This window comes from Pantherophis guttatus, chromosome 3, assembly GCF_059756535.1.
Source record: "Pantherophis guttatus breed Tessera chromosome 3, ASM5975653v1, whole genome shotgun sequence".
In the NCBI taxonomy this organism is placed as follows: Eukaryota; Metazoa; Chordata; class Lepidosauria; order Squamata; family Colubridae; genus Pantherophis; species Pantherophis guttatus.
The window spans coordinates 39,688,262-39,702,641 of record NC_142065.1 but is presented as its reverse complement, the minus strand read 5'-3'; the positions used below and the strand labels follow the sequence as shown (position 1 = coordinate 39,702,641).

The window sequence follows — 14,380 nt, the reverse complement described above, 5'->3', positions numbered from 1 at the left end:
AAACAAATACTCCTGGACAAATTCTATCTATATAGTCACCAACTTGATGGCATATAATTAATCAATCAAAGAGATACAGGTAGTCCTGAACCTAGGAGCATTTGTTTAACAACCATTCTAAACTACAGTAGTACCTCACAATTACAAACACTAAGCATCCCCTTGATCACATGATTCACAGGCTTGGCAAGCAGCATGTATTTAAGATGGTTGCAGCATCTCAGGGTCACTTGATTGCCATTTGTGACCTTTCCAAGGGACTGCTGGCAAGCACTTACTGACCATGTGATTCGCTTAGCAACCGTGGCAAAAATTGGGTGTGACTTAATGACTGCATTGCTTAGTGACAGAAGTTCAGGTGCCAAATGAGGTTGTAATATAGTTTTTATATCTGCAATAAAAAGAGGGCCAGCAGTATTTCAACTGCAGTTTATTTTATAATATGGATCCCTTCCTGGGTAAAAACAGATTTTACTTTCAGTTTGTGCAGCTTGCAGAAAATGTTCCTTTGAGGACCAAAGGCTTTATATTTGACAAGGAGAACCTCCAAATGGACTCACAAAGCATATTGTAATAATCCAGTCTTCATATACACTGTTTATACACAGCTCAAACAACTAAAGGGAGCACAAAACTACTGTATGTAACGAACAAAGTATTTAATAAGGCTATTTCATTCATTCAGATCTCGGATGTCTTCTGCTTGTGTTCCCTTTATTTTTTTGAGCAGTATATATATCTCACTGAATCAGGATTCTCTTCCTCATGAAGGAGACAATTGGTCTATCAGCTGAGGCTGATAAAAGACCCATGTCACTATTGTTATGTACTTAACCAGTTTTATATCAAGGAGAATGCACCAGGTTGCAAGCATGTTCATTAAGTGTTAGTACAATCCATTCAGAATTGGATCAACTGAGTCCAGGCTCAATAATTCTGTTTTCTATAAATTCAGATTCAGCTTGTTTTCCTATATCCAATCTTCTACCATTTGGAGGCACATGGTGGCTGTAGAGACATCAAACCCTGAGTTTGCAGGAAATATGCGATAGTCATGACTGTCAAGGATTAATTATATTAATCCTTGTGAGCCATCCAGAGTCATTGACAAGTGCGTAGTTCAAGAATTTTAACAAATAAATAAACTACATCCTTGATTTTAATTTGGTTTAACATTGTTCCCGTTGCATTTTTTTGCTCTAGTTTCAAGTACTTGTGGTTGAATCTGTTTTTATTATTGTATAGCAGAGTGGCAGAATCTAGGTCAGTTTTGTATAGCAATTTGCAAACTGATACAGTTAGAAAATTTTACAAGTATTTATCCACAATTCTGCCTTTTTATTCCAGGCACTACAAGAGCTCCCAGAGATGGGGAAGTCCCTGGAGTGGACTATAATTTTATACCTGTTGACCAATTCAAGGCTTTGGAAGAAAGTGGAGCTTTGCTAGAAAGTGGAACATATGATGGTACATTAAAACTTATCACTTGATCAGTTATTTCTAGATTAACATTTATGTGAGATATAATTACAGGTAGTTCTTCTGTTGCCAACTATTTGTTCAGAGATTCTTTGAAATTGCAACAGCATTGAACATGAAGTATATATTACAAGTCCTCAAAGTTTCAGTTGTCATACCACCCCTGCAGTCACATGATTGTGATTCAGTTGCATGGCCGCCGCCACCTCACATTTACCACGGTTGTGCCCCGTGGTCATATGATTGTAGTTTCTAATGTTTCCTGCTGCTTTCCACAAGCAAAGTCAATGAGCTGGCAGGACATAGGAAGTTACGGTCATGTAAGGTCTTTTCTTAATGACCTGCATGGTCCTCACTTGACCTCAGTCTACTGTGATCATGTATTCATATCAAAGCTGTTCAGAGAAATGGTTTAAGATAAACTGGAATCTTAATCTATATTGCATTTGGCTTAGAATTCTATCTGTTGTTTCTCATCATCATAGTAACTCGGTTTGGTAATAATACAAAACTATTAAGGATTAATTGAAAATAATTTTAGCACTCAGAAAAGAAAGTGCTGCATCACTTGTTTATACCTTGATGATTAAGAGATATAATATCAAATAGTGAATGTTTGTGTGTGTCTGTATGCATAGCGTTAAAGATGACCATTGTTATTGCATAGAAAGTTGTTTTTATGCAAGAGTGACAATGATTTTTCAGAAAGAGACTGTATTTTAAATGTTTTGTCAGCAGTTGGTAGCAGCTATTAAAGATGCTGAGCTTATCAGATGGGGAGCTGGCAGCCCGTGTTTGAGACCTGAGTTCTGTGTAACGGGGTTAGCTCCTGTTACTTGTCACAGCTCCTGCCCACTTAGTAGTTGGAAAGCATGTAAATGGAAGTAGATTAATAGGTACCCCTTCAGGGGGAAGGTAACAGCAATCCATGCCCCTTTGGTGTATAGCCATGCTGACCATGGAGATTTTCTTCGAACAGTACTGGCTCCCTTGGCCAAGAAATGGAGATGAACATCATGCCTTAACATAAGACTCAACTGACAGAGAAACCTTTACCTTTAATAATGTTACCAGAGAGATGATTCTGGCTTATGGCCTGATTTTTGTACAGTTTTGAACTTTGCTTTTTGTTTGCTTTTAGATTTGTATAGGACTTTCTTTGCATACACATCCAGACATACATATATTGGGTAATAACTTTTATTACTATATCTGGATACCATATTAACAGTTTATAAAGGCACTTGATATGGAGCTATTTTACAAGGTTAAAATAGAGTTACAGTTTCAAAATATTAAAATAACTGAAGCCCTGGCAGTTTCTTTTATGCTATATGGAATGTCATTATTAAAATTGCAATGATTAATTTAAGGAGTAAAAAGCCAATTGTTTAATTTTTTAAAGACACTTATTTTATTAAAAATATTGCTGAGATCCTTCAAGTGCAGCAACATAGTATTTTTAGCTTTCTGAGGTGTAATTCGGTATTGAACTGTTTTATTTGAACAAGCCTTCATACGAAAGAATGGAAATAATGCTCTAACCACACGTTTTAAAACTGCCTTTGTGTGAATTGCTGTTTCATGTTTCTGCATAAAAATGAGTTTGTTCTTGGCTGCAGCTGCCAAAAAATCTACAGATTCTTCTGATTAATTATGATATACTATAGATTGAAATAAAATTGGTTTTCATTTTTTTTATAAGTTTCATTCGGAACTAGTGAATATAAAATAAAACAATATTCCCCCTTTTAAATGGAAGGTTCATACAGGACAACCATTTGAGGATTAAATGCTTTATATTGTTCAACAACAATATCAGAGATTTAGAGTTAAATTTGAAAATTACAGTTTTTCAGCATATATACTGTATTTCTGCAAAGGAGATAGATTCACACATGTTTTATAGAAAAATCTATTGCATTAGATAACCAAATATATAGAGATGGATGGTTATATTCTTTGGTTCTTAAAAGGACATTTGTATTACACACTTACCTAAGAGTGAAAAGCCAACATGAGTTTGTCAAAAACAGATCATGAAAAATAAATCTTATTTCGTTATTTGACAAAGTGACTAAATTAGTGGACCAGCAAAATGCTGTGGACATAGTATACTTGAATTTCAGTAAGGCATTGACAAAGTAGACTACCTCCTACTTCTTGGTAAACTAGAGAAATGTGGAATAGACCGCATGAGCACCAGATGGATTTGTAATTGGTTGACAAAATGCACTCAATGTATAGTCCTTAAGAGAACTACATCTACATGGAGGGAACTAAGCCATGGGGTACCCCAAGATTCTCTTTTAGGCCCAATACTCTTCAGTATCTTCATAAATGATTTAGATAAGGGAATAGAAGGGGAACTCATCAGATTTGCAGATAACATCAAGCTAACAGAAATAGACAATACCCCAGAAGATAGGAGATCCAGATGGACCTTGACAGACTTGAATACTGGACCCTACATTGAAATTCAATGTAGAGAAAAGTAAGGTTTTATACTTACAAGAAAAACCAAATGTACAGGAACAGTAAGTGAAACTTAGCTCAATAGAGTAATTGAGAAAAGGATCTCGGAGTCCTAGTGGACAGTCACTTAAATATGAGCCAGCAGTATGCTGCAGCCTCTAAAAAAGCCAATGCATCCCTAAGTTGCATTAATAGTGTGATAGAATCAAGATCACATGAAGTATTAGTACCATTTTATTAGGCCTTGGTAAGACCACACTTGAAATACTGCATCCGACTTTGGTCATCACAATATAAAAAGGATGTTCTTTTGTGGAAAGACTGTGGAAAGAGTGCAGAAAAGAGCAACAAAGATGATTAGGGGGCTGGAGACTAAAGTATATGAAGAACAGTTGCAGGAATTGGGTATGTCTAGTCTAGTGAAAAGAAGGACTAGAGGCAATATGATAGCAGTGTTCTAATATTTGAGGGGCCACCACAAAGAAGTGGGGGTCAATTTATTTTCCAAAGCACCAGAAGGCAAGACAAGAAAAGAAGCAATGGATGGAAATTAATTAAGCAGAGAAGCAACCTAGAACGAAGGAGAAATTTCCTAAAAGTGAAAACAATAAACCAGTGGAAGAGCTTGCCTTGAGAAGTTGTGGGTGCTTCATCATTGGAGGCTTTTAAAAAGAGACTGGACAGCCATTTGTCTAAAATGGTAGGGTCCTGCTTGAGCAACGGATTAGAATAGAAGACCTCCGAGGTTCCTTCCAACTCTGTTATTCTGCTATTCTTAGCCCTATTAAAATTGAGTCATGTTTGAGTGAGGGTAGAGGGTATTTTGAATGTTTGGCCTTTAAAGTACAACAACCTTGCTCGTTTATAGTAAATATTGCTGCAATAAGCTGCCAAAACTCCAGATTTTTTTCAGCTGAATATGTAACATATATAACTTACACATAATTATTTCAGCTTCTGTTAGAGCACATTAGGATGTGCTGACCAAATAACTGATTTTAGGCATACATAGACAGATTTTTAAAAATACTAGGCATAGTATACATAGTTAAAATTGTCATTATTTCTTACTGTTATTAATGAACAGTTTATTTGTATAAACATAACTGCTTGGAATCTTGCATTTGTTCTTGCCTTCTCTTGAGGGTTTTTTTGTTTTTTGTTTTGCTTCAGATTAATGCAATAAAAGCAGATGCTGGAAGTTGGATAAACCAGAAATTTATTTAGCTATTCTCACTATCAAGAAAAATCAAAAAGGACTTTGTACCATGATGACTGTAAATAATGATCCAGAATGCTGTCATCTAAATTGTGTCACTTCGTGTTTCCTGTAGAGAAAAATAGTGTAGGAACAGCTGTCTCATGCAAGGAATGATTTGATAAGTGACTTTGAACAAAGTATCAAAGATAACCCTTAAAAATATAAAATACCAGAATACTTGACATCCAGATAAAATAATTTAGAATAATAATTCAGAAACGATTATTTAAGCAAAGAAGACAGAAATATTTCTTAAGCTCTGGGAAGGGAGATATCACAGGTAGTCCTTGACTTATGACCATAATTGAGCCTGTCTATTGCAGTCATAAGTCATGGCAGTTATTAAGCAAAGCACCTACATTGCTTAATGATCACAATCCCTGCTTTTCCTGTTGCAATTGTTAAGCATGGCACAGGGTACCTCAGGGGAGGCTTTGGAAGTCCTAGCGCAGGTCCAACCTACATTCCAGCACCTTCCCAACTTACATACGGCTTGCCCAGGTCCCCCCACCCTTGTGGCACCTTGTGCTGCACTTGATGACTCAAAGGAGATCTTGGATATCACCTTTGAGTAGGGGAGTCTGCTGATCCATCCTTCCTTATACAGTACAAAGGCCATATGCTGCCATCCCAGAAGCAGGCACCAATCTGGATTGGCTACAGTTCTTTGCATCACACTCCCAAAATGGTGCCCCTTCTGGAAGGACTCCATGTGGCCTCTGTGTAGGAAGATTGCACAGCAGATTGGTTGCTTTCCTGAAAGAGATCTATGGGAAAGATAAGTGAACTGAGCTGTGAGTGAGAGTTAATGGGGAGAATGTGGGATCCAGCATGATGGATCTTGCAGTGACCCAGTGGGGCGGGGCAGGGTGGGGGAACATAGGTGAGGAGGCTTCCTGCAGAATTCCTGCAGTTGATCATAAGGATGGGCAGGTTGCCAAGTGCCCAGATTTTGTTGCTGGAACTTCAGGCAGGATCATAAATCCCTTCATTCAGTGCTGTTGTAAATTCAAACGGTTGCTGAATGAATTGTCATAAGTTAAGGACTACCTGAAAAGAAGAGACACTTTCCTGACTCACTGGAAAGTGAAAAGTGAGGAAAAGTTATCATCTGTTAGTATCTGTTATTAAAGCTGATGTCAATAAATATAATTCTAGTCTTACTGTGGAATCTTTTTCATGATCTAGGCTACCTTGGACTGACTAAAAGAAACTTCAACTGCAATGTCAAAGTAATGGGATTTGTATTACCCTGTTACCATGAGTACTCCACAAATATGTATTTATGGCACGTCTATAATTGTTCGCCTCTTCTTGCCTTCTCACGGATGACCATGAACCTAAATTCTTTGTTAGAAAGATTTATTATTTATTCACTTATTCTATTTTGTTACTTATGTAAGATGGGTGGCTATATAAACATGAGAAAGAAAAAAGCAATGTTTTATACATTTATATGGCTGCTTATCTCTTTTTCTTTCTTTCACATACATATATTTAAGGTAATTTCTATGGGACTCCTAAACCTCCAGCTGAGCCTAGTCCATTCCAACCTGATCCAGTGGACCAGGTGCTTTTTGATAACGATTTTGACCTGGAATCCCAAAGAAAAAGAACAACATCTGTCAGCAAAATGCAGAAAATGGACACTTCCCTTCCTGAAGAAGAAGAGGAAGAAGAAAAAGTAGCAATTAATGGTAATGGAGGAACAGGTCAGTGTACATTTTTACTTATTTTATAAATAAATATTAAAGCTTGTGAAAAATAGTTTAGAAATGTAATAAGTAACTTGTAACACAATTCATATTTTGTTTATAAGAGAGTTTCTCTTCTAAATATTTTGAGACTTAATATGTTGAGTTTATTAAATGTGAACAGGTGAAGATATACAATACAAATTCAAATATCTTAATAAATATTGTTTTCAGTTTTCTTAGATTAATGTACTTGAAATTTGTCCAAGGATAGGTATTCTTTCAGGGCCAAAGACACGTTTGGAATTTTGAGAGGGCACTCTTATGAAATGACTACTACAGATAGTCCTCAGCTTATGACTACTCACTTAGCATCTGTTCAAAGTTATGACACAACTCTCCTCCCTATTTACAATCCAGTTTGAAAATTATGGTCACTACAGTGCCTCTGCAATTATATGCTCTTACAACCGACCACAGGGATGTTGCAACACCCACTCCCTATTTCCCCCACTCATCCTATCCTACCCTGCCAGGTCCCTGCAGCTTTGGCTTGCGCACAACCCAGCCACTCAGCCATCCAGGAGAAGCTAAAAGCTCTCTATGGAGTTTGTGGAGCCTTCTTAATCAACAGAATCCCAACAGGATTGTGATAGTAGCACCTGCTTGTAGTGTAGCATGTGATTGCTATGTGAAGCTTCAATAGAAAAGCTGAACTTAACATCATACCGGCCCTCTCTTCAAAAAACAGAAAGGTAAGTTAGATGCTACTGGGTCCTGGAGCTAGCTGACGAGGTAAAGGTAGCTGAGTGGCTGGGTGGGAAGCAGTCTCAAGCTTGTAAGCTGCAACAGTCCTGTGCTCACTGGTAGCTTCTTTGAATAGCTTTCAGCTGTCCTGTTTGGCTGAGTTGGGAGCAGGCTGAGGCCTACAAGTTGCAATAGCCCTGAGCATGCCAATAGATTCTATAGCTGATCCTAGGCTCCCCTGGGTGGCTGAATGGTTGGGTAAGAAGCAAGCTGAGGCCTGTGGGGACCTGGTTGGGGGGGAAGGATAGCAAGTCCAAGGTCTGCAGAGACCCTGAGGGGCAGGAAGCAAAGCATGGTACACCTTGGGTGTGGGAGGCCTTGGGAGGCCCAGGGCAGTTGAGCAGTTAGGCCTCCCAGGGTCTCCCTACCCCGTGCTATGCTTAACAACCTGCAAGGTTGGTTGGGCAGATTCCATTATGGTTGTAACTCAAGGTCTACCTGTATACAGTATTTACTTATGGTTGCTGTAATGGGTATTTTTAATTAAAAAAAAGAAAACTTGTCCATTTCTCAAATGATGACAACTGTTTTCAAACTTCTCTCTAACATTTCAGTGGAATCTTTATAGGAACCAAAGATATTTTTATAAATAAACTAGCTGATAACCCGGCGTTGCCTGGGTATTTTTATATCCCAATCCTGAAATGAATATGTTCCAGAGTTATGCTGGAACACACACACTCCTGGGGTGCTAGGGGTGTCTTACCCCACAGTATTTGTTTCCAGATAGTAAGTAATCTGTGTACCAAGTTTGGTTGAAATTGTTCGAGGCATTCCAGAGTTATGCTGGAACATACATACATACACGCACATGCACACACACACACCAGGGAGCCATTGAGAGGGGCCTTTCTTCCCCCTACTCCCATCATCCCTGCCTTCTCCCTTCCCCCTCCCATGCGCTCCTCTTTCCCACCCTGTGTACGATCCTGGCACTTTGCCCCAAATCCAATAGGGGACACCTTCTGACAAGGGAAGGCGCTTCCCCATTGGTCCACTGGAGGGTGAACGTCACGGCTGGCTTTCCAGAGGAAGCTGCAAAGGAAGTGACATCACAAACAATTGCCGCTCTAGGGCGCCACACTCACTTTCCTTAATGGCCCAGGTATTCCAGAGTGATGCTGGAACACACACACACAGAAACACACACACACACACACACACACACACCAGGGGTGTCTCTCCCCCCACCCCCAGTATTTGTTTCCAGAGGGTAAGTCATCTGTGTACCATGTTTGGTTGAAATTGCTTGAGACGTTCCAGAGTTATGCCGGAACATACATACATACAACCATAGATAGATGGATGGATGGATGGATGGATGGATGGATGGATGGATGGATGGATGGATGGATAGATAGATGATAGATAAAAGATTGGTTGCTAGAAACTAAAAAATTGCTTTGCAGAATGTCCTTCTTGGTTTGTTTTTTTAATGAAATAGAAAAGGTAGAACATTTTCTATGTACCTGGTTGGAGCAAAGTCCATAGTCTTTGGAATCTTGGAGCAAATTATACTGCTTAGCTCTGTTCTTAGGGAATTTGTGACATACTCAGTTTATCTTTGTGTAAAGCAGAATAAAGATAAATTAGATATTATATACATGTTTTATATTTATTCTTTTTTAAAATTGAAAGCCGCCTAGATATTTAGAGATGGGCAGCAAACAAACTAACTAAATAAATAAAATGAATTATTTTCTTTAAACAATTGCAGAATTCAAAGAGCGACATTTGGACTCTTCTGATTGGATGAAAACTGTTCCTAGTTATAGTCAGACAAATAGTTCTGTGGATTTCAAAAATTATTTAACGAGGGAAGAAAACTTAGAGCCCTTGCCCAAGAACTGGGAGATGGCCTACACAGATACTGGAATGATCTATTTCATTGAGTGAGTAGAAGCTGATATTATATGCATTTAGAATTATCAAACCAAGATGATTGTTAGTACACTTAAAGATGTCTCAGCTGATCAATTTCTGCTAACATGTTAACAATATAATAAATATCTATCCATATTCCATTGCAAAGATTTATTTGGGGGGGGGGAGGAATCTCTATCAAGGAAAATATTTCCTCCCAAAGAGGCTGTATTTCCCAAAATCAAAGATCTCTGTAGACAACTCAGATCAGTGCAGTGGAATTGTATAGAATACAAAGGCAAATTTGTAGAAGTCTCTCTGTAAACATATTTCAAGTAAATCATTGTAAAATATTGTAAAAGTTTTCATATAATTGTTTATATTTCTAAATACATAGTTTTAATACAGGACAATTAATGTGACAATTCTAAGAACTAAATGTTTCATTTAAATAATGAATCTACTATTTATTTTATAATTATGCTATGAACTGGATAATCTAACAAGCTAAAAAAATATGAGATAATTTTTATCTTTAGTTTGGATAATTTCTACTTTTATGTATATCCTTAAAAGCAAGCTGAATTTCTATTTTAGGCTTATTATAAATAGTTAGAAGGGACATGTCTGTTTTCATTTCATTACTCTGTTTCTTCTCTGGTAAAATACACAGACACCTACACAAATCATGAATATATCATTCATTGAATGCTAAATCATTAGTTATCAGTATTTTCTGACAACTTTAACCTAAGTTAACCCCATTCAAAACAAATCTGTTGTTTTGTAGAAAACTATGTCAACTGTGACTATGATTAAACAGATTTTGGCTGTTTAACAAGTTTTTTCTCTCATATAAATCTGTTATTTTAAAAACAGAACATGATTCAAGCATCTTTCAGAATTTTGAAGCACAGTTCATCTCTGGTTATTTTTATCAGAAATCAGAAGTTATTTTCAAATAATTATGAATTATTTACAAATTACAAATAATTCAACATAGCCAGGGTTCCATTTTGAAATATTTAATAAAAATGAAATTACATGCTTAGAAATTTTTCTTCATTTATGCCCCCCTCCCCCTCCCTCCCATACACACGCACATACAGCGCCAGTGTCTGAAGATAAGCTGCAACATGTTTCTGTAATGAAGGGAACTTTTTATTACTATTTTCTAATTAATTTCTCTGACTCCATAGCCACAATACGAAAACTACCACCTGGCTGGATCCTCGTCTGTGTAAAAAGGCCAAAGCCCCTGAAGATTGTGAAGATGGAGGTAAGAAGCAGCTAAACCCTAACCCTAAACTCTAAACCCTGTTATGTAGGGTTTACTTCATGTTTATTGAATTGTTGAGAAAAAGCTTTCCTGGTGTAATAAATTACTAACTGTATTTTTTTTTCAAAAACAAAAACAAAATAGAACATAAAAAAACATTATCATTCCATACAATCAAAGACAGTGTTTCAGTTGGTGGCATTTTTTGTGCTCCTCCTCTCTTCAATTTATTACTAAACGTGCTAGCTTATTTCCAAAGATTTCAACATCCATTTATATCATAATTATTTCCAATTCTTATTCTCTATCCATTGGTAAAATAAATCCCATATCAAATAATATTGTCTATCTTCCTGCTCTCTTATTTCAAATGTCAGTTTACTCATCTCAGCACATTCCATCAATTACTAACTGTATTAATCAGTTGCATAATGCTTCTGCATTATAGTATCTGATTCACATACATTTATCACATCCTTGTAATCTTGTTGCACTCTGATCAATTCTTTCCATAGCATATATAACTCCTTTTATATTTCAAGATCAGCCTGCAGCTGGAGCACCTTGAAGATGCCTCCCAGTGCTCTGTTCCAGAAATGGTGGTTCCCTAATTATTCCATTTTAAGACCTTCCATCTGGGCAGTCTGTATTACATGACACCAAACACTTCAGTTTTTTTAAAAAAATCTCCATAGCATCAGTATTCACATTTGAGTTGGTCATTATTTTGTTTTATTGATTTCTTTTGTACCTTAGATTCCCAGTTCAGGCATTCCAAAATGCAGGGACTGCAACTGAAAAACAAACAAACCATTGTCTGTTATTTCCTTCCCTACTTCTACTTCTCAGGACCGCAGAACCATCAATAGATATTGATGGGGTGTGAATATTGTAATGTCTGGGTAATGTAGAGAATTGTACTTGGGTAATTACTGGCAACCCAAAAAGAAATGCTGTGTGGTTGTGGCACAAAGAGTCATTAACTTGTGGGCTGCTGCATTTTGAACCAATAGGAGTTTCCAGATGTTTTGAGAGACAACTGTAACTAGAGTGAACAGCAGTAACCCAATTGGCCAACCCTTCTTGCTTCCCAGAACTGCAATTTTTTTCATTCTCTTTTATCTTCTCCCATCCCCTAAAAAAGTTCAGACTGGCAGTATTCAACAGAGTAGCATTAGCAAATTTATGCTGTCTCACTTCAAACTGATGGATGAAATCACTCAGTGATTTTATATAGATTTTTAAGTAGCAGGGAAGAGACTCCACAACACAGTGCTCACATTTCCTCTCCCACTGGCTTTTTACTGATGAATTATGTGCCCTCAGGTTGGGGTTGATTCTTAGTGACCACATAGACAGATTTCCTGTAGGAGTATCTGTCTCCAATTGATCCTTCTGATCTTCCAACAATACACACATCACTACTGCAATTAATTACTACCATCTTGCTGCTGGTCATCCTCTTTTTCTTTCTGTCTTTTCCAGCATCAGAGCCTTCTCCATAGCTTCACATAATGTATCCAAAGAACATTAATTGAGCCTGGTCATTTGTGCCTCAAGTGAGAATTCTGTTAATTTGTTTATCTGTTTGTTTTTCTTGGCTATCAATAGTATTTTCGAGAGTCTTTTCCACTACCAGCTTTCAAAAGCATTAATATTCTTTCTGTGCTACTATGCTTTCAGTACTTCTGTGCTTCCTTTGCTTCTTCTTCAAAGTGCAACATTCCAGAGAATGTCACAGGGAAAGCATTGTCTGCATGATTTGGATTTTTGTAAATAGGGACACATCACAGCATCTGAATATATTTTCCAAGAATTTCATAGCTATTTTCCTCCCTCGCTGCTCAGATATTCCACCGATTGGGATAATATCCACTGCCACTGTACTGACTGGGTGCCATTCAAACTTCCTCTACAGCCTGGTCACGCCCCTTTCTTCTGCGCATGTCCAGTCTTTCACTCAGTCACAGGTGATTAGACTGGTGTGCCTTTCGTTCTAGGATACAATTTGTCAATTTGTTGCAAACGTTAGGGTTTTTTAGCTAAATTTCTGTTCGGAGAGTTGTGGATTTAAAGAGAAACAATGTATCAGCGCTGAGCAGCTTCGGCGTTTCCCGGCTGGGGCGCCAGCTGCCTTGGATTTTAGTAAAAGGAAATCAGCGCTATACGGCTTGGCGGTTTCCTGGTTAGGGCGCCAGCTGTTTTCAGCGTTATTTGACAGCGCGTGGACAAAGGACCTTGCAACGGTCCTAAAGCAGCCGTTTGAGCCGCGAGCGAGGAGAGGGGCTTCTGGCGTGCCGGCAAAGCCGCCCTCGCTCTCCCAACTCTCCGCATCGTTTATTTTAATTTGTATGCGGCTTCGGAGTCCCTGCATTGCAGCAAACTCCATATAACAGGAGGAAACTTCCTTTTTAAGATTGGCAGAAGGGACAGAGGCTGCATTTAAGCCGAGTCGGCTGAGGTTCCGATCTCGAGCTTGTATTGATCTGCCTGCTCAGCGCCCATCCTCCCATTGATCAGAGCGGTTTGAGGCAGCTTATCAGATAAGCCGTTGGAGGATCGTTAACGGCTATTGTAAGGTGTTATCTACAGACGCTGTTTGTTTGAATAACCTCCTGTATACTGACATCAAAGGAAAGTAAAATTTTTTGATTATTTTAATTTCTATTTGAGAGATTGATTAATTATTTTCAACAATGGCAGAGGCAGAAAATTCATCAGATTTAGAACAGGTGGATTCACCACCTAGAGCACCATCCCCTAAGCCTAATAAATCCAAAAAGGGCAGAGCCAGGACCAGGGATATGTCTGAACAACCCATGTCCAGGCAAGGGGACAGGCCTTCCAGAGAGGATTTACGTAGACATAATGCTCTTGAAAAACAGTTCAATAGAGCCAGACTGGCAGCTCAAGTTATACCTCAAAGAGAGGTTCAGGAGGTGATTTTACCTCAGACTACTGAAAAAATAATATATCCTGAGATAGATGAGGAAGCAATGATTTGGCAGCAGGAGGATTTACCTTCAGACAATCAAGGCTTGTCTATGACAGCTAAGCCTTTGAATACAGAAACCCAAAGCAGGGTCACTGTGGGGACAAATCAACAACCTTTTGTTAAGGCTGCTCCAGAGGCCACATTCACTCCTATGGCCGCTGGCCTACGTGTTGGTGAAGGTCTATTACAGAGTCAGAATGTGGATTTCCAGGCTTTACTCTCACAAACATTTTCCCGCATTTTTCAAGCGGGATTGCAACAATCAGGTCTATTATCAGAACCTATACCACCAACTTCTTACAATATGTCTCACAATACTATGCAACAGTCTGTAGTTAATTGTAGTCAATTTGAGGAGGAAAATCCAGATTCAGACTATTTGAATGAATTTGAGTTATCAGATGATGAGGAGGTGGATACAGATAAGCCTACCTTTCAAGGACTTTTTAATCCTAAGCTTTTTAAGTCTCTTTTACGTAAGGCGAGAATAGCTACCAATATGGAACAGAGTAGTGACAAGAATTTGG

General features: G+C 38.2%; 1 protein-coding gene across 4 annotated transcripts in view; it reads left to right on the top strand.

The window, feature by feature from the left end:
- The window catches only part of MAGI3 (membrane associated guanylate kinase, WW and PDZ domain containing 3), a 124,634-nt gene that overhangs the window by 57,356 nt on the left and 52,898 nt on the right, over positions 1 to 14,380 (top strand). For all 4 annotated transcript variants that reach the window (XM_034414275.3, XM_034414276.3, XM_060689721.2 and 1 more), the window contains 4 exons: positions 1,348 to 1,467; positions 6,718 to 6,927; positions 9,434 to 9,608; positions 10,779 to 10,858. In XM_034414275.3, the coding sequence (XP_034270166.2) occupies positions 1,348 to 1,467; positions 6,718 to 6,927; positions 9,434 to 9,608; positions 10,779 to 10,858 (585 nt within the window). The remainder of the gene's footprint in view (positions 1 to 1,347; positions 1,468 to 6,717; positions 6,928 to 9,433; positions 9,609 to 10,778; positions 10,859 to 14,380) is intronic.